Source organism: Lampris incognitus, chromosome 5 (assembly GCF_029633865.1).
Source record: "Lampris incognitus isolate fLamInc1 chromosome 5, fLamInc1.hap2, whole genome shotgun sequence".
Taxonomy (NCBI): domain Eukaryota; kingdom Metazoa; phylum Chordata; class Actinopteri; order Lampriformes; family Lampridae; genus Lampris; species Lampris incognitus.
Genome location: NC_079215.1, coordinates 1040769 through 1068150, shown reverse-complemented (window position 1 = coordinate 1068150; position 27382 = coordinate 1040769). Strand labels below are relative to the sequence as shown.

Here is a 27382-nt window from a genome sequence, read left to right as displayed (position 1 = left end):
TCAACACAACAAGGTCAACACACCACATCCTCCAGCCTACCAGGTTCGTATTCAACACAACAAGGTCAACACACCACATCCTCCAGCCTACCAGGTTCATATTCAACACAACAAGGTAAACACACCACATCCTCCAGCCTACCAGGTTCATATTCAACACAACAAGGTAAACACACCACATCCCCCAGCCTACCAGGTTCATATTCAACACAACAAGGTCAACACACCGCATCCTCCAGCCTACCAGGTTCATATTCAACACAACAAGGTAAACACCACATCCTCCAGCTTACCAGGTTCGTATTCAACACAACAAGGTCAACACACCACATCCTCCAGCCTACCAGGTTCATATTCAACACAACAAGGTAAACACACCACATCCTCCAGCCTACCAGGTTCATATTCAACACAACAAGGTATACACACCACATCCCCCAGCCTACCAGGTTCATATTCAACACAACAAGGTCAACACCACATCCTCCAGCCTACCAGGTTCGTATTCAACACAACAAGGTAAACACACCACATCCTCCAGCCTACCAGGTTCATATTCAACACAAGGTCAACACACCACATCCTCCAGCCTACCAGGTTCGTATTCAACACAACAAGGTAAACACACCACATCCTCCAGCCTACCAGGTTCGTATTCAACACAACAAGGTAAACACACCACATCCTCCAGCCTACCAGGTTCATATTCAACACAACAAGGTAAACACACCACATCCTCCAGCCTACCAGGTTCATATTCAACACAACAAGGTAAACACACCACATCCTCCTGCCTACCAGGTTCATATTCAACACAACAAGGTAAACACACCACATCCTCCAGCCTACCAGGTTCATATTCAACACAACAAGGTCAACACACCACATCCTCCAGCCTACCAGGTTCATATTCAACACAACAAGGTCAACACACCACATTCCCCAGCCTACCAGGTTCATATTCAACACAACAAGGTCAACACACCACATTCCCCAGCCTACCAGGTTCATATTCAACACAACAAGGTCAACACACCACATCCTCCAGCCTACCAGGTTCATATTCAACACAACAAGGTCAACACACCACATTCCCCAGCCTATCAGGTTCATATTCAACACAACAAGGTAAACACACCACATCCTCCAGCCTACCAGGTTCATATTCAACACAACAAGGTAAACACACCACATCCTCCAGCCTACCAGGTTCGTATTCAACACAACAAGGTCAACACACCACATCCTCCAGCCTACCAGGTTCATATTCAACACAACAAGGTCAGCACACCACATCCTCCAGCCTACCAGGTTCATATTCAACACAACAAGGTAAACACACCACATCCTCCAGCCTACCAGGTTCATATTCAACACAACAAGGTCAACACACCACATTCCCCAGCCTACCAGGTTCATATTCAACACAACAAGGTCAGCACACCACATCCTCCAGCCTACCAGGTTCATATTCAACACAACAAGGTAAACACACCACATCCTCCTGCCTACCAGGTTCATATTCAACACAACAAGGTAAACACACCACATCCTCCAGCCTACCAGGTTCATATTCAACACAACAAGGTCAACACACCACATTCCCCAGCCTACCAGGTTCATATTCAACACAACAAGGTCAACAGACCACATCCTCCAGCCTACCAGGTTCATATTCAACACAACAAGGTCAACACACCACATCCTCCAGCCTACCAGGTTCGTATTCAACACAAGGTCAACAACACTCTGAATAATGAAGAAACTAAATTGTAGTACCAACTAGTGGTTTAATTATAAAAAAATAATTTTGTCAAAAGCGAGAGCGGTGCATTATTCACTGCTAAGTTTGCACAATCACATGCTTTTGGGTGCCATTTGGTATGTATGAACTGAGCTGTCTGAAACTCATTTCAACACGTCAGGCATCACAGCTCTCACCTTGCAAATGAAGCTCTTTTTCACAATACAACACTACACTGACTTTTTACACTCTATGTCTCTTTTCCATTTGGCAGGCTGTTTTTTTTGGGTGTGGAATTTCTCCCCTTTTTCCTCCCCAGTTGTACTTGGCCAATGACCCCACTCTTCCGAGCCGTCCCGGTCTCTGCTCCACCCCCTCTGCTGATCCAGGGAGGGCTGCAGACTACCACATGCCTCCTCCCATACATGTGGAGTCACCAGCCGCTTCTTTTCACCTGACAGTGAGGAGTTTCACCAGGGGGACGTAGCACGTGGGAGGATCACATTATTCCCCCCAGTTCCCCCTCCCCCCTGAACAGATACCCCGACCGATTAGAGGAGGCTCTACTGCAGTGACCAGGACACATACCCACATCTTGCTTCTCATCTGCAGACACGGCCAATTGTGTCTGTAGGTATGCCTGACCAAGCCGGAGGTAACACGGAGATTCGAACCAGCGATCCCCGTTTTTGTAAGCAACGGAATAGACTGCTACGCTACCCGGACAGCCTTTGTAAAGGTTTTTATATGTGACTGGTCATGTCTCTTTTCAGCCAGTCACTCAAAACCCATTTTCAGCTGCTCCAGAAGTTGCTCCTCTGTGGCCTGGTTTATTTCCTCACCGCAATGCTCAACCCCGGGGTAAACTAAAGGCACATGTAGCTGCTGATCAAAAGTGCCCACGATCAGCAGGGTGGCAGCCTCAGATGGTACGTCAGTGTAGCCAAGAGTCTTTTTTTCAGACGTGGCTAATCCGCCACATCTTCCTGCGGTGCTTTGTGTTCAGTATGAGCAGGCGTACCACTCGGAATTCAGCAACAGGCCTCAGTGAGGGTTCAGGCGAGCGCTGGTCATCTATGAAGTGAGCTGTGAGTTTCCCACACAAAGTCTGCTCACATCTCTGAACTGCACAACATGCGGACACGCCTGGCTGTTTAATGCAGACTTTAATACAGCGGGAGAGAGGGAGGGATGCATATCCTCCCAGACAAGCTGAATGCACAGAAAAGAAATTACATGGTGCAAAGAAAGACAGAGAAAAAGCAGACTTACTTAGAGGAGGAGGCCCTGAGGAAGGGATGAGGGTCAAGTGATAGAGATGATGTGAAGGAATTGAATCAAGTGCAACTGGACTTGGTTATATATCCGTGAAAGTTGAGTCCAGTTGCACTTGATTCAAATCCTTTGGATAACTATGACCTGAAAGAATGAGAACATTCACAGACATGATGTGAAGGAAGGAAAAAGGGAGTGATGGGGCAGTGAATGGAAGATGAGGAAGGAGGAAGTGAGGTAGGTAGCTGAAAGGAGAGGAGGGAGAGAGTGTGATGAACAGTGGCAGAGGGGGAACCAAGAGAGCAGGAGGGAAGGGTAAGAGGGAGGACGGTTAGGGAGAACAGGAAGGAAGAAAGAATGGTTGTGTAGAAGTAAGAGAAGTGAGAGAAGAACAAAGAAGAATGGAAAAAGGAGGAAAGGAGGTGTAGTGATAAGCGCAGAACACAGGGAAAAAAGAGAAAAGTGAGCGAAAAGAAGGAAGTGGAGAGAGGGTTATAACCTATTATCAGACACTGAAAAATGAAACGCAAGAGAGAGCAAGAGAGAGAGAGTGAGAGAGCCTGACAAATGGAGTGCCTCGTCTCTTGATAGAGACAACAAGAGAGCGATAGCGGGCAGGAAAGTGGGAGAATAAAAGCAGGGCAGAGGAGAATAAAAGCGGGGTAGAGGAGAATAAAGAGTAGAAGAGAATAAAGAGTAGAGGAGAATAAAAGTGGGGTAGAGAATAAAAGCGGAGTAGAGGAGAATAAAAGCGGAGTAGAGGAGAATAAAAGCGGAGTAGAGGAGAATAAAAGCAGGGTAGAGGAGAATAAAATTGGAGTAGAGGAGAATAAAAGCAGGGTAGAGAAGAACAAAAGCAGGGTAGAGGAGAATAAAAGCAGGGTAGAGAAGAACAAAAGCAGGGTAGAGGAGAATAAAAGCAGGGTAGAGGAGAATAAAAGCAGGGTAGAGGAGAATAAAAGCAGGGTAGAAGAGAACAAAAGCAGGGTAGAGGAGAACAAAAGCAGGGTAGAGGAGAATAAAAGCAGGGTAGAGGAGAATAAAAGTGGAGTAGAGGAGAATAAAAGCAGGGTAGAGGAGAATAAAGAGTAGAAGAGAATAAAGAGTAGAGGAGAATAAAAGCGGGGTAGAGGAGAATAAAGAGTAGAAGAGAATAAAGAGTAGAGGAGAATAAAAGTGGGGTAGAGAATAAAAGCGGAGTAGAGGAGAATAAAAGCGGAGTAGAGGAGAATAAAAGCGGAGTAGAGGAGAATAAAAGCAGGGTAGAGGAGAATAAAATTGGAGTAGAGGAGAATAAAAGCAGGGTAGAGAAGAACAAAAGCAGGGTAGAGGAGAATAAAAGCAGGGTAGAGAAGAACAAAAGCAGGGTAGAGGAGAATAAAAGCAGGGTAGAGGAGAATAAAAGCAGGGTAGAGGAGAATAAAAGCAGGGTAGAGGAGAATAAAAGCAGGGTAGAGGAGAATAAAAGTGGAGTAGAGGAGAATAAAAGCAGGGTAGAGGAGAATAAAAGCAGGGTAGAGGAGAACAAAAGCAGGGTAGAGGAGAATAAAAGCAGGGTAGAGGAGAATAAAAGTGGAGTAGAGGAGAATAAAAGCGGGGTAGAGGAGAATAAAAGTGGAGTAGAGGAGAATAAAAGCGGGGTAGAGGTGAATGAAAGTGGAGTAGAGGAGAATAAAAGCAGGGTAGAGGAGAATAAAAGTGGGGTAGAGGAGAATAAAAGCAGGGTAGAGGAGAATAAAAGCGGGGTAGAGGAGAATAAAAGCGGAGTAGAGGAGAATAAAAGTGGGGTAGAGGAGAATAAAAGCGGAGTAGAGGAGAATAAAAGCGGGGTAGAGGAGAATAAAAGTGGAGTAGAGGAGAATAAAAGCGGGGTAGAGGAGAATGAAAGTGGAGTAGAGGAGAATAAAAGTGGAGTAGAGGAGAATAAAAGTGGGGTAGAGGAGAATAAAAGTGGGGTAGAGGAGAATAAAAGCGGGGTAGAGGAGAATAAAAGTGGGGTAGAGGAGAATAAAAGTGGAGTAGAGGAGAATGAAAGTGGAGTAGAGGAGAATAAAAGTGGAGTAGAGGAGAATAAAAGCAGGGTAGAGGAGAATAAAAGTGGAGTAGAGGAGAATAAAAGCAGGGTAGAGGAGAATAAAAGCAGGGTAGAGGAGAATAAAAGCGGAGTAGAGGAGAATAAAGCGGGGTAGAGGAGAATAAAAGCGGGGTAGAGGAGAATAAAAGTGGGGTAGAGGAGAATAAAAGCGGGGTAGAGGAGAATAAAAGTGGGGTAGAGGAGAATAAAAGCGGAGTAGAGGACTCTGGCTGTTATCACTTTTTTTCTTGTCCTGACTTTTATTCATGTGTTTGACTTTGATTGTACGCCCGTCCACAGTTTATGTTTTGTGTACGCGCACGTGCCTGCAACATGTTTGTCATGTTCCGTCAGCGCTAAGGGAATACCAGCGCCTCGCTCTGCACATGTCATCATCCGTTCTTTATTAATTGACCTACGATGCCATCAATCTTCTACTGATGCACGTGTAACCCCAGCGTCTCTTTGTTGTGGCATGTTTGTTTTTTTATGTGAAGGCTAAGGACAAACTATGGTGTGCAAAGCCAAATATAGCACCTCCATTAGCAGGGCTGGGACTGGACGGTGGTCAAGAGGAGGAGAGGGCCATCAGTGGTCCAGCTGGCGAACTAGACATACTACCTGCACCTAATTAACCTCTCCTTTATAGCAGTCTCCTTCACAAGGTGTGCAAAGAGAACAAAAATCTGCTCGCTTGAGGCCCAAACCTGGTTTTTCTCCACTGATACACACTTAGCTGCAGTCGGCTGAGACTGAAGAGGTCACTGAGATGATGATGGAACGTTTCTCCCACTAAACGTTGTGTCCAGATGAAGTGATTCACCTTTCTGTGGTAAACAGGTTATGTTATCCACCTGGACCATGGATCATCCAGAGGTGGAACATAATCAAGCACATGGACTGAAATGTTTGGACTGGGTAGTATGGACACTAGTGAACACTGGCGCAGCGGCAAACATGTTCCTGCTCAAACAGGTAGAACGATGGAAACTTGATGAAGTGGCAATGCTTATGTTGGACAGCAATCTACGAATTCTACAATCAATAATACTGTACTATGCTGCTCCCATATAATCATAATGACATTTATATAGCACTTTTCTAGACATCCAAAGCCCTTCACAGGGCAGCGTGTTTTTTTTTTAGGACCAGAGGGAAGACTACCCCTACTGGCCCACCAACACCACTTCCGGCAGCAATTCAGTTTTCCTGGGAGGTCTCCCATCCAAGTACTAGACAAGCCCACACCTGCTTAGCGTCTGTCATTTGGTAGAGCTAGGGTACAAGTTGGTAAGGCCACCGACCCCACCACCCAGCTTGATGTAGTTTGGAATACATGACATGGTCTGTGTTCACGTCGGTCCAAGGACCCATTTGTAAAAGCCCGGGCTGTTTATTGCTGAGCCGACGGCACACGAGCCACATTGGCTGCTATGCCTTGTCTGTAGTTCTCACGGCGTGGGGGATGGACTGATTGGAGAAATCACAGATTTGAGCTTTAAGGTGGAAAAAATGACATCTTGACCAGGAAAGTATGAGCAGGTAAGTCTGAGCAGGTAAGTATGATCAGATAAGTATGATCATGTCAGTACGAGCAGGTAAGCATGAGCAGGTAAGTATGAGCAGGTAAGTATGAGCAGGTAAGTATGAGCAGGTAAATATGAGCAGGTAAGTATGATCAGGTAAGTATGAGCAGGTAAATATGAGCAGGTAAGTATGAGCAGGTAAGTATGATCAGGTAAGTATGAGCAGGTAAATATGAGCAGGTAAGTATGATCAGGTAAATATGAGCAGGTAAGTATGATCATGTCAGTATGAGCAGGTAAGTATGATCAGGTAAGTATGATCATGTCAGTATGAGCAGGTAAGTATGATCAGGTAAGTATGATCATGTCAGTATGATCAGGTAAGTATGATCAGATAAGTATGATCATGTCAGTACGAGCAGGTAAGCATGAGCAGGTAAGTATGATCAGGTAAGTATGAGCAGGTAAATATGAGCAGGTAAGTATGAGCAGGTAAGTATGATCATGTCAGTATGAGCAGGTAAATATGAGCAGGTAAGTATGATCAGGTAAGTATGAGCAGGTAAGTATGATCATGTCAGTATGAGCAGGTAAGTATGATCAGGTAAGTATGATCATGTCAGTATGATCAGGTAAGTATGATCAGATAAGTATGATCATGTCAGTACGAGCAGGTAAGCATGAGCAGGTAAGTATGAGCAGGTAAGTCTGATCAGGTAAGTATGAGCAGGTAAATATGAGCAGGTAAGTATGATCAGGTAAGTATGAGCAGGTAAGTATGATCAGGTAAATATGAGCAGGTAAGTATGATCATGTCAGTATGAGCAGGTCAGTATGATCATGTCAGTACGAGCAGGTAAGCATGAGCAGGTAAGTATGAGCAGGTAAGTCTGATCAGGTAAGTATGAGCAGGTAAATATGAGCAGGTAAGTATGATCAGGTAAGTATGATCATGTCAGTACGAGCAGGTAAGCATGAGCAGGTAAGTATGAGCAGGTAAGTCTGATCAGGTAAGTATGAGCAGGTAAATATGAGCAGGTAAGTATGATCAGGTAAGTATGAGCAGGTAAGTATGATCATATCAGTATGAGCAGGTAAGTAGGATTATGTCAGTATGAGCAGGTAAGCATGATCAGGTAAGTATGATCATGTCAGTATGAGCAGGTAAGCATGAGCAGGTAAGTATGAGCAGGTAAGTATGAGCAGGTAAGTATGATCAGGTAAGTATGAGCAGGTAAATATGAGCAGGTAAGTATGAGCAGGTAAGTATGATCAGGTAAGTATGAGCAGGTAAGTATGATCAGGTAAGTATGATCATGTCAGTATGAGCAGGTAAGTATGATCAGGTAAATATGAGCAGGTAAGTATGATCAGGTAAGTATGATCATGTCAGTATGAGCAGGTAAGTATGATCAGGTAAGTATGAGCAGGTAAGTATGATCAGGTAAATATGAGCAGGTAAGTATGATCATGTCAGTATGAGCAGGTAAGTATGATCAGGTAAATATGAGCAGGTAAGTATGATCAGGTAAGTATGATCATGTCAGTATGAGCAGGTAAGTATGATCAGGTAAATATGAGCAGGTAAGTATGATCAGGTAAATATGAGCAGGTAAGTCTGAACAGGTAAGTATGATCAGGTAAGTATGAGCAGGTAAGTATGATCATATCAGTATGAGCAGGTAAGTATGAGCAGGTAAGTATGATCATATCAGTATGAGCAGGTAAGTATGAGCAGGTAAGTATGATCATATCAGTATGAGCAGGTAAGTATGAGCAGGTAAGTATGATCAGGTAAGTATGAGCAAGTAAGTATGATCATATCAGTATGAGCAGGTAAGTATGATCAGGTAAGTATGAGCAGGTAAGTATGATCAAGTAAGTATGAGCAGGTAAGTCTGAGCAGGTAAGTATGATCATATCAGTATGATCAGGTAAGCATGAGCAGGTAAGTCTGATCAAGTAAGTATGAGCAAGTAAGTCTGATCAGGTAAGTCTGAGCAGGTAAGTATGATCAGGTAAATATGAGCAGGTAAGTCTGAGCAGGTAAGTATGAGCAGGTAAGTATGAGCAGGTAAGTATGATCAGATAAGTATGAGCAGGTAAGTATGAGCAGGTAAGTATGATCAGGTAAGTATGAGCAGGTAAATATGAGCAGGTAAGTCTGAGCAGGTAAGTATGATCAGGTAAGTATGAGCAGGTAAGTATGATCATATCAGTATGAGCAGGTAAGTATGAGCAGGTAAGTATGATCATATCAGTATGAGCAGGTAAGTATGAGCAGGTAAGTATGATCAGGTAAGTATGAGCAAGTAAGTATGATCATATCAGTATGAGCAGGTAAGTATGATCAGGTAAGTATGAGCAGGTAAGTATGATCAAGTAAGTATGAGCAGGTAAGTCTGAGCAGGTAAGTATGATCAGGTAAGTATGAGCAGGTAAGTATGATCATATCAGTATGAGCAGGTAAGTATGAGCAGGTAAGTATGATCATATCAGTATGAGCAGGTAAGTATGAGCAGGTAAGTATGATCAGGTAAGTATGAGCAAGTAAGTATGATCATATCAGTATGAGCAGGTAAGTATGATCAGGTAAGTATGAGCAGGTAAGTATGATCAAGTAAGTATGAGCAGGTAAGTCTGAGCAGGTAAGTATGATCATATCAGTATGATCAGGTAAGTATGAGCAGGTAAGTCTGATCAAGTAAGTATGAGCAAGTAAGTCTGATCAGGTAAGTCTGAGCAGGTAAGTATGATCAGGTAAATATGAGCAGGTAAGTCTGAGCAGGTAAGTATGAGCAGGTAAGTATGAGCAGGTAAGTATGATCAGATAAGTATGAGCAGGTAAGTATGATCAGGTAAGTATGATCAGGTAAGTATGATCATGTCAGTATAAGCAGGTAAGTATGAGCAGGTAAGTATGATCAGGTAAGTATGAGCAGGTAAGTATGAGCAGGTAAGTATGATCAGGTAAGTATGAGCAGGTAAGTATGAGCAGGTAAGTATGATCATGTCAGTATGAGCAGGTAAGTATGAGCAGGTAAGTATGAGCAGGTAAGTCTGATCAGCGGTCTATTCTGTTGCCTAACAACATGGGGATTGCTGGTTCGAATCCCCGTGTTGCCTCCGGCTTGGTCGGGTGTTCCTACAGACACACTTGGCCATGTCTGTGGGTGGGAAGCTGGATGTGGGTATGTGTCCTGGTCACTGCATTAGCGCCTCCTCTGGTCAGTCGGGGCGTCTTTTCGGGGTGAAGGGGAACTGGGGGGGAATATCGTGATCCTCCCATGCGCTACGTCCCCCTGGTGAAACTCCTCACTGTCAGGTGAAAAGAAGCAGCTGGTGACTCCACATGTATGGGAGGAGGCATGTGGTAGTCTGCAGCCCTCCCCGGATCAGCAGAGGGGGTGGAGCAGAGACCGGGATGGCTCGGAAGAGTGGGGTAATTGGCCGCATACATCCATCCATCCATCCATTGGGGAGAAAAAGAGGGACAAAATCCAAGAAAAAAAACCTCGGATACCAGAGATGGCAGGTGGATGGCTGGTGGTACGGACGGTCAGGAAGATGAGAGAACTACTTCTCCTGGTAATCCTACTCTGCTGGGGAATGTCACACAAGATACAAGTTATAAGTTCAGTATTTCATGAGCATCCCTTATCTAGGTTGAGGTCTCACCTTCCTGCCCTCTCTCCATTAAAGGGACAGTTCACCTCAAAATCAAAAATACTTGTTTTTTCTCTAACCTGCAGCGCTAATCATCCATCTCTGGTGTGAGCTGCCATGTTTTGGAGAGAACAGACATAGACATGTCTGCCCTCTCTGGAATCCGTGGAGCTTGACGGCACTCGGCTTTCTGCTCACAACAAGATCTGTGGACTATCTTGAGTAACCGAGTCATGATTTCGGGAAAGAGACATTGCTGCTGAATATTTCAAATGTATTTTTTTGGTGCTTTGAACAACACAAGCCGAGTGCCATCCAGTTCCACTGCATTGAGAGAGGGCAGACACCTCTACGGCGGACATCTCCAGAACTCGGCACCTCACACCAAAACGATGCAGCCGGATAAACAGCACGGCAGCCAGGAGGGAAACCGTGTACTTCTGGTTTTGGGTGAACTGTCCCTTTAACCTTTTACCCTCTCTCATGTGCCACACAGACTCCCTCCCAACTGCATTTTCTCTCTTTTCTCACTACCACAGCATCTCTCTCTGAAAGTCATCCTCCCCTCTCTCACCCCCAGCCTCCTTCTCTCTTGCTCAGTTTCTCAATTTTTCTCTTTATTTAATTTCACGCTCAGATGAACAAACTAAACTGATGACCAGCACAACTATATCCGCAACACTTCTTTCCACGGCTGCATGCGAGACAGTGTTTGTGTGGACTCGACTGTCTGTTTGTCTAATGAGAAACAAAGAGGATAACGGGGAGAAAAACATGAGGAAAATGACAAGGGCGATTGAGAGAGGATTACGGCGAGCATGAGAAAGAGACGGTGCTGGGCAATAAATCTACATATCTGTTCATTATCCCTCAAGCACCTCTCCACCCCCACTGCCTTGCGTCTTCTCTCGTTCCGTCTTCCTTTTGTATTGTCTCTGGATTATCCCAGCTGTACATGCACACACACAGACACACACACACACACACAGACACACACACACACACACACACACACACACACACACACACACACACGCAAGCATGCAATCTGTGTGAAGTAAGGTGAGTTTGATGTGTCTCTGAGCGGAGCTTAAGACAGCTCCCAGCTGTCCAATAAAGCACACACAAATACATCTGTACACACACACACACACACACACACAAACACAGATATGCACACAATAGCTTGCTGCTGACCTGTTAGCAGGTGGTAATGGTGTACAGCATGTTTTACCAGAGGCCAGTAGTGTCACGTACCCACATATGGTCCCATCACTGCTCTCACATCATGCTTCCACTGCCCAGCACACATGAACCTGACCACATGCCCTGCACTACTCATATCATGCTATCTCACATCATGCTTCCACTGCCCAGCACACATGAACCTGACCACATGCCCTGCACTACTCATATCATGCTATCTCACATCATGCTTCCACTGCCCTGCACACATGAACCTGACCACATGCCCTGCACTACTCATATCTCATATCATGCTATCCCATGTCATGCTACCACTGCCCTGCACACATGAACCTGACCACATGCCCTGCACTTCTCATATCCCATATCATGCTATCTCATGTCATGCTACCACTGCCCTGCACACATGAACCTGACCACATGCCCTGCACTACTCATATCTCATATCATGTTATCTCATATCATGCTTCCACTGCCCTGCACACATGAACCTGACCACATGCCCTGCACTACTCATATCGCATATCATGCTACCACTGCCCAGCACACATGAACCTGACCACATGCCCTGCACTTCTCATATCGCATATCATGCTATCCCATGTCATGCTACCACTGCCCTGCACACATGAACCTGACCACATGCCCTGCACTACTCATATCTCATATCATGCTATCTCATATCATGCTTCCACTGCCCTGCACACATGAACCTGACCACATGCCCTGCACTTCTCATATCCCATATCATGCTATCTCATGTCATGCTACCACTGCCCTGCACACATGAACCTGACCACATGCCCTGCACTTCTCATATCGCATATCATGCTATCCCATGTCATGCTACCACTGCCCTGCACACATGAACCTGACCACATGCCCTGCACTACTCATATCTCATATCATGCTATCTCATATCATGCTTCCACTGCCCTGCACACATGAACCTGACCACATGCCCTGCACTACTCATATCGCATATCATGCTACCACTGCCCAGCACACATGAACCTGACCACATGCCCTGCACTACTCATATCTCTTATCATGTTATCTCATGTCATGCTACCATTGCCCTGCACTACTCATATCTCATATCATGTTATCTCATATCACGCTACCACTGCCCCACACACATGAACCTGACCACATGCCCTGCACTACTCATATCTCATATCATGCTACCACTGCCCTGCACACATGAACCTGACCACATGCCCTGCACCACTCATATCTCATGTCATGCTATCTCATATCATGCTTCCACTGCCCTGCACACATGAACCTGACCACATGCCCTGCACCACTCATATCTCATATCATGCTATCTCATATCATGCTACCACTGCCCTGCACACATGAACCTGACCACATGCCCTGCACTACTCATATCTCATGTCATGCTATCTCATATCATGCTACCACTGCCCTGCACACATGAACCTGAACACATGCCCTGCACCACTCATATCTCATGTCATGCTATCTCATATCATGCTACCACTGCCCTGCACACATGAACCTGACCACATGCCCTGCACCACTCATATCTCTTATCATGTTATCTCATGTCATGCTACCATTGCCCTGCACTACTCATATCTCATATCATGTTATCTCATATCACGCTACCACTGCCCCACACACATGAACCTGACCACATGCCCTGCACTACTCATATCTCATATCATGCTACCACTGCCCTGCACACATGAACCTGACCACATGCCCTGCACCACTCATATCTCATGTCATGCTATCTCATATCATGCTTCCACTGCCCTGCACACATGAACCTGACCACATGCCCTGCACCACTCATATCTCATATCATGCTATCTCATATCATGCTACCACTGCCCTGCACACATGAACCTGACCACATGCCCTGCACTACTCATATCTCATGTCATGCTATCTCATATCATGCTACCACTGCCCTGCACACATGAACCTGAACACATGCCCTGCACCACTCATATCTCATGTCATGCTATCTCATATCATGCTACCACTGCCCTGCACACATGAACCTGACCACATGAAGTGAACAAATTGTCCAAATTTGCACTTTACATCATAAAATAAAAATGTGCTGTTCCAAAGTGTCTTGAGCTAGAATTTACATAAAAGCAACACACACACACACACGCACACACACACAACCATGAGTGCACGAGCAGAGCAGAGAAGAGGCCAAGCACGGCCGTATTTTAAGCATAAAATTGTGTACATACATTGGACACCACATTTTCTGGTGGATTGTGGCAACTTCTGAGGGCGCTACAGAGTGAATACATGTTACATTTAGAATTTACACAAACAAAATGGACTACAGCAAATACAGTGAACTGTAGAGCATCCATCCCTTACCCAAGCCACTTATTCTGCTCTCAGGGTCACAGGCATGCTGGAGCCTATCCGGGGAGACCCTCTGTACAGGCCGCCCGACCACCACAGGGCCCACACACACACAGTCACACCTAGGGGCAAGTTAGTACGGTGAGTCACCTGACCTACATGTCTTTAGACTGTGGGAGGAAACCGGAGCCCCCGGAGGAAACCCACACAGACACAGGGAGAACATGCAAACTCCACACAGAGGACGACCCGGGACCACCCCCAAGGTTGGACTACCCTGGGGCTCGAACCCAGAACCTTCTTGCTGTGAGGTGACCGTGCTAACCACTGCGACACTGTGCCGCCGAAAAGATTTCAGAAACTTTAAATCTCCAGTAAAGCTCATAACACAACCCCAGGTCAGCTACACTCCCCGGTGGGCAGGTCTTTCCCATCTCTGCCAGTCATCACACAACAATGATGGGACAGGATCTGCAACGCACAATGAAAAAGGCCAGCTAACTCACCCAGTAGCCAAAGGTTCTTGTACCAGTTACCAATGTCGTTTTATACCAGTTACCATGGTGTTCTATACCAGTTACCAATTGTGTTTTATACCAGTTACTATGGTGTTTTATTTCAGTTACCATGGTGTTCTATACCAGTTACCAATGTCGTTTTATACCAGTTACCATGGTGTTTTATACCAGTTACCATGGTGTTCTATACCAGTTACCATGGTGTTTTATACCAGTTACCTTGGTGTTCTATACCAGTTACTATGGTGTTTTATTTCAGTTACCATGGTGTTTTATATCAGTTACCATGGTGTTCTATACCAGTTACCATGGTGTTTTATATCAGTTACCATGGTGTTCTATACCAGTTACCATGGTGTTCTATACCAGTTACTATGGTGTTTTATTTCAGTTACCATGGTGTTTTATATCAGTTACCATGGTGTTCTATACCAGTTACCATGGTGTTTTATACCAGTTACCATGGTGTTCTATACCATCTACTATGGTGTTTTATTTCAGTTACCATGGTGTTCTATACCAGTTACCATGGCGTTTTATACCAGTTACCATGGTGTTTTATTTCAGTTACCATGGTGTTCTATACCAGTTACCATGGTGTTCTATACCAGTTACCATGGTGTTTTATACCAGTTACCATGGTGTTTTATATCAGTTACCATGGTGTTCTATACCAGTTACCATGGTGTTTTATACCAGTTACCATGGTGTTCTATACCAGTTACCATGGTGTTCTATACCAGTTACCATGGTGTTTTATACCAGTTACCATGGTGTTTTATACCAGTTACCATGGTGTTTTATTTCAGTTACCATGGTGTTCTATACCAGTTACCATGGTGTTTTATACCAGTTACCATGGTGTTTTATATCAGTTACCATGGTGTTTTATAACAGTTACCATGGTGTTCTATACCAGTTACCATGGTGTTTTATACCAGTTACCATGGTGTTCTATACCAGTTACTATGGTGTTTTATACCAGTTACCATGGTGTTTTATACCAGTTACCATGGTGTTTTATACCAGTTACTATGGTGTTTTATATCAGTTACCATGGTGTTTTATACCAGTTACCATGGTGTTCTATACCAGTTACCATGGTGTTTTATACCAGTTACCATGGTGTTCTATACCAGTTACCATGGTGTTTTCAACATCAGTGGAAAGATGATATTACAAGTGTAGCAACAACAACAATGCTGTATGAACATATAATGAATAGATGGGTGGAGCGATGGATGAAGGTACAGAAGAGGGAGAAGGGGGGAGGAATAAGGGGAGTGATGTAATGAACAAATGCAGACAGAATACTCAGAATAAGAGCAGTGGCAGAAACCAAGGGCCACTGAAGGTCAGAGGTACTGGCCTGGCAAACAGACGGGCGGCAACGAAGGGAGGCAAACACATACATGGATAGATAAACTGAAGAGAGGTGAAAAGAAAGAGTCTGTCATACCACTTGTCCATTCTGTGGGTTCTTGTGAGCATAGGGGGGGCCTCTTATGTGGTTCCACATCTGACCGGATGTCATAGCAAATACCACACACTGGGTGAGAGAGAACGACACAGACAAAGAGGGTGAGACACAAAGCACACGTGAAAACGTTTTAACAGGACGTTTGGCAGTGTTGTCATCCATCCATCCATCCATCCATCCATCCATCCATCCATCCATCCATCCCTTATCCAAGCCACTGATCCAGACCGGGGTCACGGGATGCTGGAGCCTGCCCCTGCAGTCACTGGGGGGCAGGCGGGGAGACACCCTGGACAGGCTGCCAGCCCATCACAGGTCTCACCCACCCACTCTCACACACACACACACATTCACACCTGGGGACAATTTAATATGGCCGATTCACCTGACCTACATGTCTTTGATTCACCTGACCTACATGTCTTTGATTCAGCTGGCCTACATGTCTTTGAATTCAGCTGACCTACATGTCTTTGATTCAGCTGACCTACATGTCTTTGATTCAGCTGACCTACATGTCTTTGGTTCAGCTGACCCACATGTCTTAGATTCACCTGACCTACATGTCTTAGATTCAGCTGACCCACATGTCTTTGATTCAGCTAACCTACATGTCTTTGATTCAGCTGACCTACATGACTTTGAGTCACCTGACCTACATGACTTTGATTCAGCTGACCTACATGTCTTTGATTCAGCTGACCTACATGTCTTTGAGTCACCTGACCTACATGTCTTAGATTCAGCTGACCTACATGTCTTGGAGTCACCTGACCTACATGTCTTGGATTCAGCTGACCTACATGTCTTTGAGTCACCTGACCTACATGTCTTTGAATTCAGCTGACCTACATGTCTTTGAATTCAGCTGACCTACATGTCTTTGATTCAGCTGACCTACATGTCTTTGATTCAGCTGACCGACATGTCTTTGAGCCACCTGACCTACATGTCTTTGATTCACCTGACCTACATGCCTTTAAGTCACCTGACTTACATGTCTTTGAGCCACCTGACCAACATGTCTTTGATTCACCTGACCTACGTGTGCTTGATCCACCTGATCTACGTCTTTGATCCACCTGATCTACATGTCTTTGATTCATCTGACCTACATTTTTTTGATTCACCTGACCTACATGTCTTTGATCCACCTGACCTACATGTCTTTGAGCCACTTGAGCTACATGTCCTTAAGTCACCTGACCTACATGTCCTTAAGTCACCTGACCTACATGTCTTTGAGCCACCTGACCAACATGTCTTTGATTCACCTGACCTACGTGTGCTTGATCCACCTGATCTACGTCTTTGAGCCACCTGAGCTACATGTCTTTGATTCATCTGACCTACATGTTTTTGATTCACCTGACCTACATGTCTTTGGACTGTGGGGGGAAACCGGAGCACCTGGAGGAAACCCATGCAGACACGAGGAGAACATGCAAACTCCACACAGAGGACGACCCGGGACGACCCCCTAGGTTGGACCACCCCAGGGCTCGAACCCAGGACCTTCTTGCCGTGAGGCGACCGTGCTAACCGCTGCGCCACCGTGCTGCCATGTGTTGTAAGCGTCACATGATTTGACCCTCAGCAGAAGACTAAAGAGGTGTCATGTAGGCAGGAAGAGAAGATCACTGAGAACACGTCAATCAGCTGTATGTGTATGTCTGTGCGAGGTGAATGTGTGTTTGTGTTCCTAACTCTGTGTGTGTGTGTGTGTGTGTGTGTGTGTGTGTGTGTGTGTGCCTTACCAGTGCAGCCATGGCCCATCCAGTCTTGTTGTAGATGAATTCCAAGTTATTCCTCCTGAGATACAGCAGGCCTCCGACCAGAGAAACTAACAGGGCCAAAGCTATGGTCCCTGAATAGTTGGGAGGTCGGAAAACACGAATCTAGGGACAAAAGAGAAGGATGGAGAGAGATGGGGTGGAGAGAGAGAAAGTTGGGAAAATAAGGGAAAGAGAGAGTAAGACAAAGTGTTCAACAATGCTCACTGCACTTATCACAGCTTCACTATAGCAGAGAGGCTTGGCGAGATTTTAAATGCCGGGCAAGAAAAGAGGTTTTATAATGACATCACACTGGATGAGATGCCTCGGTGAAACTTCGGATCAAGCCTTTATGTTAATAACACCGTTCTGAAGTGATTGCATTTAAAGAGAAGTTTAAAAAAAAAGATTTTGGTCTCAAAATGGCATTTAATTAACAATACATAAGCGGCAAAGACATGAACAACTCAGACTCCATTGATTTCAGTTTCCATTCCAATTTCATATTCCACCTCCAGGCCAGCAGCCACCAGCCCTCCACTAGTACAACAGGGATCCTGATTATGGCTTCTGTGCATCTTCCACATATCCAGCTTCTCAGGACTTGTGCTACATCTTGAAGCACAGGTAAACACATCTGCACACAGGAACAACAGGCCTGGACGAGGAGGCACCGGTCAGCAACAGTCACATGGCTAGTTGGTAAATTAGCAGGTTATATATGATCATCCTGTGACATGTGACTCCCTTTTACACCAGACATGACCATGCATCTCAGCTGATGGGGTTGTTTAATCACATGATAATAATGCAGGTGTGAATGGACCCGAGGCACACCGAGGACTCCTTGTGATCCGTTTGCCCATACCCCTCTCAGAAGAGTGTCTTGGAGACACTGTGGTCATGTTTTAATAAACTAGAATTTGAACCGTGTTTCATCATCTTCAACCGCCTCCCCGGGGTCGGGTCGCGGTGGCAACAAGCTAGTAGGGCACTACTCCAGACGTTCCTCTCCCCAGCAACGCCCTCCAGCTCCTCCTAGGGGATCCCAAGGTGTTCCCAGGCCAGATTGGACAGGTAGTCCCTCCAGCGAGTTCTGGGTCTACCCCGGGGTCTCCTCCCAGTTGGCCGTGCCCGGAAAACCTCCAAAGGAAGGCGCCCAGGTGGCGTTCTGATCAGATACCCGAACCACCTCAACTGGCTCCTTTCGACGCGAAGGAGCAGCGGCTCTACTCCGAGCTCCCTCCGAATGTCCGAGCTCCTCACCCTATCTCTGAGGCTGAGCCCAGACACCCTACGGAGGAAACTCATTTCAGCCACTTGTATCCACGATCTCACCTTTTCGGTCACTACCCAAAGCTCATGACCATAGGTGAGGGTTGGAAGGAAGACTGACCGGTAAATTGAGAGCCTTTGCCTTCCAGCTCAGCTCCCTCTTCAACACAATGGTCCAGTACAATGTCCGTATTACTGCTGATGTTGCACCAATCCACCTGTCAATCTCCTGCTCCATCCTACCCTCACTCGTGAACAAGACCCCGAGATACTGGAACTCCTTCACTTGAGACAACTGTGTTTCCTGTCCACATATAGCATGTATGCAAGCAGAAATGTGTTTTCCGTGATGGATTAAAACTCAAGTAAAGGAATGGTGGTGAACTATCGAGCTGTATTGTTACTGGAAACAATGACAATATTTCCCTCTGTGAAAAAACGTGTTCGATGGAGCAGTTTGAAATTCAATAATCTTCTTTTAATCCAACTTTGCATACAGTCACCACAACTTCTTTGTTTACTTTCTCAGTGAATAAGTCATCCATGCAAGTATGAAAACCGCTACACTACCGATTCTCGGGTTATCTGTACTTAGCGTTCACTGTTGTTACTTTCTGATGAACTAGTGGTAAATAAAAACATCACGTAGTTGTCATGAAGGCTATTTGGTCGCTTCTTACAGAGTGTCTCAGTTAACATCCCATCCTCAGGGGGATTTATACCAACATCCACAGTCTTCTTCACAGCAGTGGTTCTGAGAACTGAGCTGACAAGAGCTGGACGAGACCGCTCCATTCCTCTACACTTTATCGACCACACACCAATTATCTGAGATATTTTAAACCGAGCAATCATTTGAACAACAGCCCGACTTAAAACAAGTGTCTATCAGAGGAATCCCAGCTGGCTTAGTGGGTGCAGCTTTTGTGTATGACTATTAAATGCTGCTGGAGGTCATAATGGACGCAGTTACCTGCATTTCGTGTAGGACAGTGCAGTCGCATCTCAATGTGGAGAAGGGAGATTGGGTATAAATATAATCTGACTGACTCACATCTGGAAAGTGCAGGTTAATGCCAGGAATACATGGGGTGTGTCTTGTTTAATTCCTGATGGGCCTTGATGCAACACAAATCCATTATCTGTCATCCTAAACTCAAGTCCAACTGCTCAATCCCCCCATACTATCAACTTAGCCTGAGTCATCGCTTAAACTGGTGACTGACTGGAGCTGAGACTGCACAATGTGAACTGCAGTGTGATTCTGACCCACTTCCAACAAAAAACACTAACCATGGTCCAGAGCAGATAATCTGTTATCCCCATATTGGTCTTCCTCTACACTACTTTTAACCACTTCTGCCTACTTTCAGGTCAGTAGAGACCAGAAGCTCGACTCCATCACATGTGCACCACTCTGGACTGCTGAGTCTTTTAAAGGGTCCAGCACATTTATTTGAGCCTCAGTGTGTAAACACACCGGTGAGTCTTGTCTTGATGCATGCTCAATAATCCAGGTAAGAAACCACAGAAAGTTGAATCAGTTCATCTGGACACAACGTTTATTGTGTTGTACCCCGGGTCTCAGTCGCTATGCCACTGTCTTGTTTATAAGGGTGGGGACACCTGCAGTCACTGTATTGTGTATAAGGGTGGGGTCCCTGCAGTCCTTGTATTGTTTATAAGGGTGGGGACACCTGCAGTCACTGTATTGTTTATAAGGGTGGGGACATCTGCAGTCAGTTGAGACTAAAGAGGTCACTTAGATCAGTGATGAAACATTTCTCTCAATAAACGTGGTGTCCAGATGAAATGAGTCACTTTTCTGTGATCGCTCTTGTTTCATTCATTCATCATCAGCTGCTTCTCCGGGGCCGGGTCGTGGTGGCAGCAAGCTAAGTAGGGCACTCCAGACACCCCTCTCCCCAGCAACACCCTCCAGCTCCTCCGGGGGGATCCCAAGGCGTTCCCAGGGCAGATTGGACATATAGTCCCACCAGCGAGTTCTGGGTCTAACCCAGGGTTTCCTCCAAGTTGACCGTGCCCGGAAAACCTCCAAAGGAAGGTGTCCAGGGGGCATCCTAATCAGATGCCCGAACCACCTCAACTGGCTCCATTCGATGTGAACGAGCAGCAGCTCTACTCCGAGCTCCTTCTGGATGTCCGAGCTCCTCACCCTATCTCTAAGTCTGAGCCCAGACACCCTACGGAGGAAACTCATTTCAGCCGCTTGTATCCACGATCTCAGCCTTTCGGTCGCTACCCAAAGCTCATGACCATAGCTGAGGGTTGGAACCAAGACTGACTGGTAAATTGAGAACTTTGCCTTCTAGCTCAGCTCCCTCTTCACCACAACGGTCCAGTACAATGTCCACATTACTGATGATGCTGCACCAATCCACCTGTCCATCTCCTGCTCTTGTTTCAAAGGTTTCTAAATCACTGACGTATCAGTAATGTGATGCATTGCCCCACTATTTACCATAGAAGATATCTTGTGAGTAGGCTACACAGTGTATTTCCATAAATATATTTCATTGTGACTGCCAATATGGAAGCAGAGATACCAAAAAGAGCAGAAAGGGTAGATAGAGGACTACCAGTGCCCTCTGGATTAACAGTAAACTCAGTTTCAAAGGATTTAAAATGGCGTTGGTGACATCTATAAAAGCTTGATTGGAAAAATGAGCAAAATAGTAATATTGTAGAACTTTTGTGACAGATCCAGGATGAAGACAAATTATACTGACAATTGCTTTGCTGCACACATACCGATGAGGCAATGCAACAAGTGTAGACCTCATGCAAACCTAATACTGGGCTGATGACCCACAACTGACTTTTCAAAAACACAAAATGCCCATAGTCCTGATTAGGAACATATATGCTAGTAAAACTATTAATTCCTATCTCTATCCCTCCCCTACACAACTTTTATAGGTGCATAAAATATGCATGTCTACACCTGAAGAGAGAAGGGCCACCCTCATGGCACCATAGCTGAGGATATGCTGTTCCCATAAGCCCCAAATCTGCCTAGTCTGCCTCATCAGAAAGAGTCTCCTGGGGGAAAATGACATGTCATCCCTCTGACACTGTCCTACTTCTATCTGTCCAGCAGTGTGGTGCTGAAAGATCTCACACCATGCACAATGAAGCCTGGAACAGACAAACGGGAAAGGCTCAGAGAACCGGCAAAAGAAGGATGAAGCTTTGTGTTGCAATATTAAGATAACTCGTTTTCATTTCTTGTGTTGCAAGACATGTTTCACAGTCTTAGGCTTGGTCCCCTACCCCAGAGCAGTAAAATACCCCTTAGGGCAATGTCTTGGCTTGTCTGAAAGATCAAGACCATTTGCTTTCTCCAACAAACATTTTGGTTTTGGCCAAAAACCCCACACATGGATTGCCTTTTCAAAAGTTTCTGAGAAAACAACTGAAACGTGAAAGCTGCCATTTGGGTTGCAGGAGCCTTTCCAGAGTTTTTCTGAGCCAATTTTCAATATTTTGGTATTTTATGTGGGCTGAATAAGGTGAGGCGTTTCGGCCCACATAAAATACCAAAATATTGAAAATATTTAGTACGGCCACCTGATACCGTAGAGTAGACAGGCAACCAAGAGTATGCAGCTTTTCCTTCCAACCAACCACTACCACAGGTGATTTCGCTGGTCCGTCTGTCCTCGGTGGCTGAATGTGTGCTAACTGCTGTAACCATCGATCCAAAGCCAGAGCTGCCAGTCTCCATGATCATAACCAGAGAGGGCTGTGCTCCTCTTGGCTGAGGCTGTCGTGTCACTCTGCTATCCACTTACCCATCCTCCACCTCTAGCCTAAGGAGGCGTGATGCTGGTTACAGTGGTCCAAGCAGCAGTTGCTAACGGGGGAGACCACATAAGCAACAGGCTGCCGGGACTGTAGACCAGCATCCCTGCATCCCTGCATCCCTGCATAATTCACATCTCAAACTCTTTCTTTTTTTTAACTACTTTATTGATCCCCGTGCGGAAATTCTTCCTCTGCATGTAACCCATCCTAGCTGTGTAGCTAGGGGCAGTGGGCAACCGCTGTGCAGCACCCGGGGACCAACTGCAGGTGGTCTTGCCATGCCTTGGTCAGGGACACAGACAGAAGTACTGAGCCTAACATGCAGGTCTTTCTGATGGTGGGGAAACCAGAGCACCTGGAGAAAACCCACCACAGACACGGGGAGAACATGCAAACTCCACACAGAGGATGGCCTGGGATGACCCCCAAGGTTGGACAACCCCGGGATTTGAGCCCAGGACCTTCTTGCTGTGAGGCGACAGTGCTAACCACTGGGCCACCGTGCCGCCACACTTGTGTGCCACTCACACACTCTTGGAGCTAGCGTCAAGTATGTCAAAACCCCGTCCTTCATTAAGCCGACAGGAAACATCTGTGACCTGTCTGGTTGGGGGAGGAGGAAACGTACAACATCCACCTCAGCAAAGACTGGTAACAGAGGTTTCTCATATTCACACCCGAGGCTCACCACTGTTACGTGCTCGCAAACTTCCCACAATGCTGCGGCTCTGCTTCAGCCCCCCTCGGGGAACAAAAGACAGGCACACACATCACACAACACAATACTACTCCATCAGCTTACTGACAAGGCATTACTGTTTCAGACAGTCTGTTGATTCAAATAACAAGCACAGGAACACGATCACTGTATGAGCACTAAGAACAGGGCCGGTTTTCTCTGCTACACAACACAACAACCAGAAACTGAAGGGATTCTCAACCACAAATTGTGGGAATTCAAAAAATGCCTCATCCATCCATCCATTATCCAAACTGCTTATCCTGCTCTCAGGGTCACAGGGATGCTGGAGCCTATCCCAGCAGTCACTGGGCGACAGGTGGGGAGACACCCTGGACAGGCCGCCAGTCCATCACAGGGCCCACCAACCCACCCACGCACTAGCACACGCACGCACACACACACACAACACACACACACACACACACACACACACACACACCTAGGGACAATTTAGTACGGCCAAGTATCCTGACCTACATGTCTTTGGTTCACCTGGCCGACATGTCTTTGGTTCATCTGACCTACATGTCTTTGGTTCACCTGACCTACATGTCTTTGGTTCACCTGACTTACATGTCTTTGAGTCACCTGACCTACATGTCTTTGGTTCACCTGACCTACATGTCTTTGGTTCACCTGACCTACATGTCTTTGGTTCACCTGACTTACATGTCTTTGAGTCACCTGACCTACATGTCTTTGGTTCACCTGACCTACATGTCTTTGAGTCACCTGACCTACATGTCTTTGGTTCACCTGACCTACATGTCTTTGGTTCACCTGACCTACATGTCTTTGGTTCACCTGACTTACATGTCTTTGAGTCACCTGACCTACATGTCTTTGGTTCACCTGGCCGACATGTCTTTGGTTCACCTGACTTACATGTCTTTGAGTCACCTGACCTACATGTCTTTGAGTCACCTGACCTACATGTCTTTGAGTCACCTGACCTACATGTCTTTGGTTCATCTGACCTACATGTCTTTGATCCGCCTGACCTACATGTCTTTGGTTCACCTGACCTACATGTCTTTGGTTCATCTGACCTACATGTCTTTGATCCGCCTGACCTACATGTCTTTGGTTCACCTGACCTACATGTCTTTGATTCACCTGACCTACATGTCTTTGAGTCACCTGACCTACATGTCTTTGAGTCACCTGACCTACATGTCTTTGGTTAATCTGACTTACATGTCTTTGAGTCACCTGACCTACATGTCTTTGGTTCACCTGACTTACATGTCTTTGAGTCACCTGACCTACATGTCTTTGAGTCACCTGACCTACATGTCTTTGAGTCACCTGACCTACATGTCTTTGGTTCATCTGACCTACATGTCTTTGATCCGCCTGACCTACATGTCTTTGGTCCGCCTGACCTACATGTCTTTGATTCACCTGACCTACATGTCTTTGAGTCACCTGACCTACATGTCTTTGAGTCACCTGACTCACATGTCTTTGAGTCACCTGACCTACATGTCTTTGGTTAATCTGACTTACATGTCTTTGAGTCACCTGACCTACATGTCTTTGGTTCACCTGACCTACATGTCTTTGAGTCACCTGACCTACATGTCTTTGGTTAATCTGACTTACATGTCTTTGAGTCACCTGACCTACATGTCTTTGAGTCACCTGACCTACATGTCTTTGAGTCACCTGACCTACATGTCTTTGATTCACCTGACCTACATGTCTTTGGACTGTGGGAGGAAACTGGAGCCCCCAGAGGAAACCCACGCACCCACGGGGAGAACATGCAAACTCCACACGGAGGATGACCTGGGACGACCCCCAAGATTGGATTACCCCGGGGCTCGAACCCAGGACCTTCTTGCTGAGAGGTTAAACACTAACCACTGCACCACCGTGCCGCCCCAAAAATGAGTCAAACAAAGAAAAAAAAAAGCAGCCGATGACAAACGAGTACCAGCTGCAATCAATATAAGCAGTACAAGTACAGAAACAGTACAGAAGAAGCCAGGCTTTAATGGCACACAAGTAGCACTTGCTCTCTGGCACAATCAACCGTCTTACATTCTCAACTCCAAGTTTGCACAGCACACACACACACACACACACACACACACACACACACACACACACACACACACACACACACACACACACACACACACAAAGATCAGTGCAACACAGACACAAGGGGATGAGTTCCAGCATGTGAGAAGAGGATTTAGTTCAAGTCCCCAGTTCATCCTGAGTTTTACTGCTAGAACATTAAGATGCACATAGTCTGGCATCACAGGGAGCTCGGGGAGACCACAGAGGCCAGGTGCACACATGTAGAAACACACCGGCATGAAGGACATGTAGGTAACCACACTGGCATGTAGGACATGTAGGTACACACACCAGCATGAAGGACATGTAGGTAACCACAACGGCATCAAGGACATGTAGAAACACACTGGCATGAAGGACAAGTAGGTACACACACCAGCATGAAGGACATGTAGGTAACCACACCGGCATCAAGGACATGTAGAAACACACACTGGCATGAAGGACATGTAGAAACACACACTGGCATGAAGGACATGTAGGTACACACACTGGCATGTAGGACATGTAGGTACACACACCAGCATGAAGGACATGTAGGTAACCACACCGGCATGAAGGACATGTAGAAACACACACTGGCATGAAGGACATGTAGGTACACACACTGGCATGAAGGACATGTAGAAACACACACTGGCATGAAGGACATGTAGGTACACACACCAGCATGAAGGACATGTAGGTACACACACCAGCATGAAGGACATGTAGGTAACCACACCGGCATCAAGGACATGTAGAAACACACTGGCATGAAGGACAAGTAGGTACACACACCAGCATGAAGGACATGTAGGTAACCACACCAGCATGAAGGACATGTAGAAACACACACTGGCATGAAGGACATGTAGAAACACACACTGGCATGAAGGACATGTAGGTAACCACACCGGCATGAAGGACATGTAGAAACACACACTGGCATGAAGGACATGTAGGTAACCACACCGGCATGAAGGACATGTAGAAACACACACTGGCATGAAGGACATGTAGGTAACCACACCGGCATGAAGGACATGTAGAAACACACACTGGCATGAAGGACATGTAGGTAACCACACTGGCATGTAGGACATGTAGGTACACACACCAGCATGAAGGACATGTAGGTAACCACACCGGCATCAAGGACATGTAGAAACACACTGGCATGAAGGACAAGTAGGTACACACACCAGCATGAAGGACATGTAGGTAACCACACCGGCATGAAGGACATGTAGAAACACACACTGGCATGAAGGACATGTAGAAACACACACTGGCATGAAGGACATGTAGAAACACACACTGGCATGAAGGACATGTAGGTACACACACCAGCATGAAGGACATGTAGAAACACACACTGGCATGAAGGACATGTAGAAACACACACTGGCATGAAGGACATGTAGGTAACCACACCGGCATGAAGGACATGTAGAAACACACACTGGCATGAAGGACATGTAGAAACACACACTGGCATGAAGGACATGTAGAAACACACACTGGCATGAAGGACATGTAGGTACACACACTGGCATGTAGGACATGTAGGTACACACACCAGCATGAAGGACATGTAGGTAACCACACCGGCATGAAGGACATGTAGAAACACACACTGGCATGAAGGACATGTAGGTACACACACCAGCATGAAGGACATGTAGGTAACCACACCGGCATGAAGGACATGTAGAAACACACACTGGCATGAAGGACATGTAGGTACACACACTGGCATGTAGGACATGTAGGTACACACACCGGCATGAAGGACATGTAGAAACACACACTGGCATGAAGGCCATGTAGGTACAC

General features: G+C 46.0%; 1 protein-coding gene across 1 annotated transcript in view; it reads right to left on the bottom strand.

Annotated features, from left to right (window-relative positions):
• The window catches only part of tusc3 (tumor suppressor candidate 3), a 254083-nt gene that overhangs the window by 81494 nt on the left and 145207 nt on the right, over positions 1 to 27382 (bottom strand). The window contains exons 5-6 of the mRNA XM_056280029.1: positions 17611 to 17751; positions 15833 to 15922 (exon numbers count right to left, since the gene is read on the bottom strand). Coding sequence (XP_056136004.1) covers positions 15833 to 15922; positions 17611 to 17751 — 231 coding nt within the window. The remainder of the gene's footprint in view (positions 1 to 15832; positions 15923 to 17610; positions 17752 to 27382) is intronic.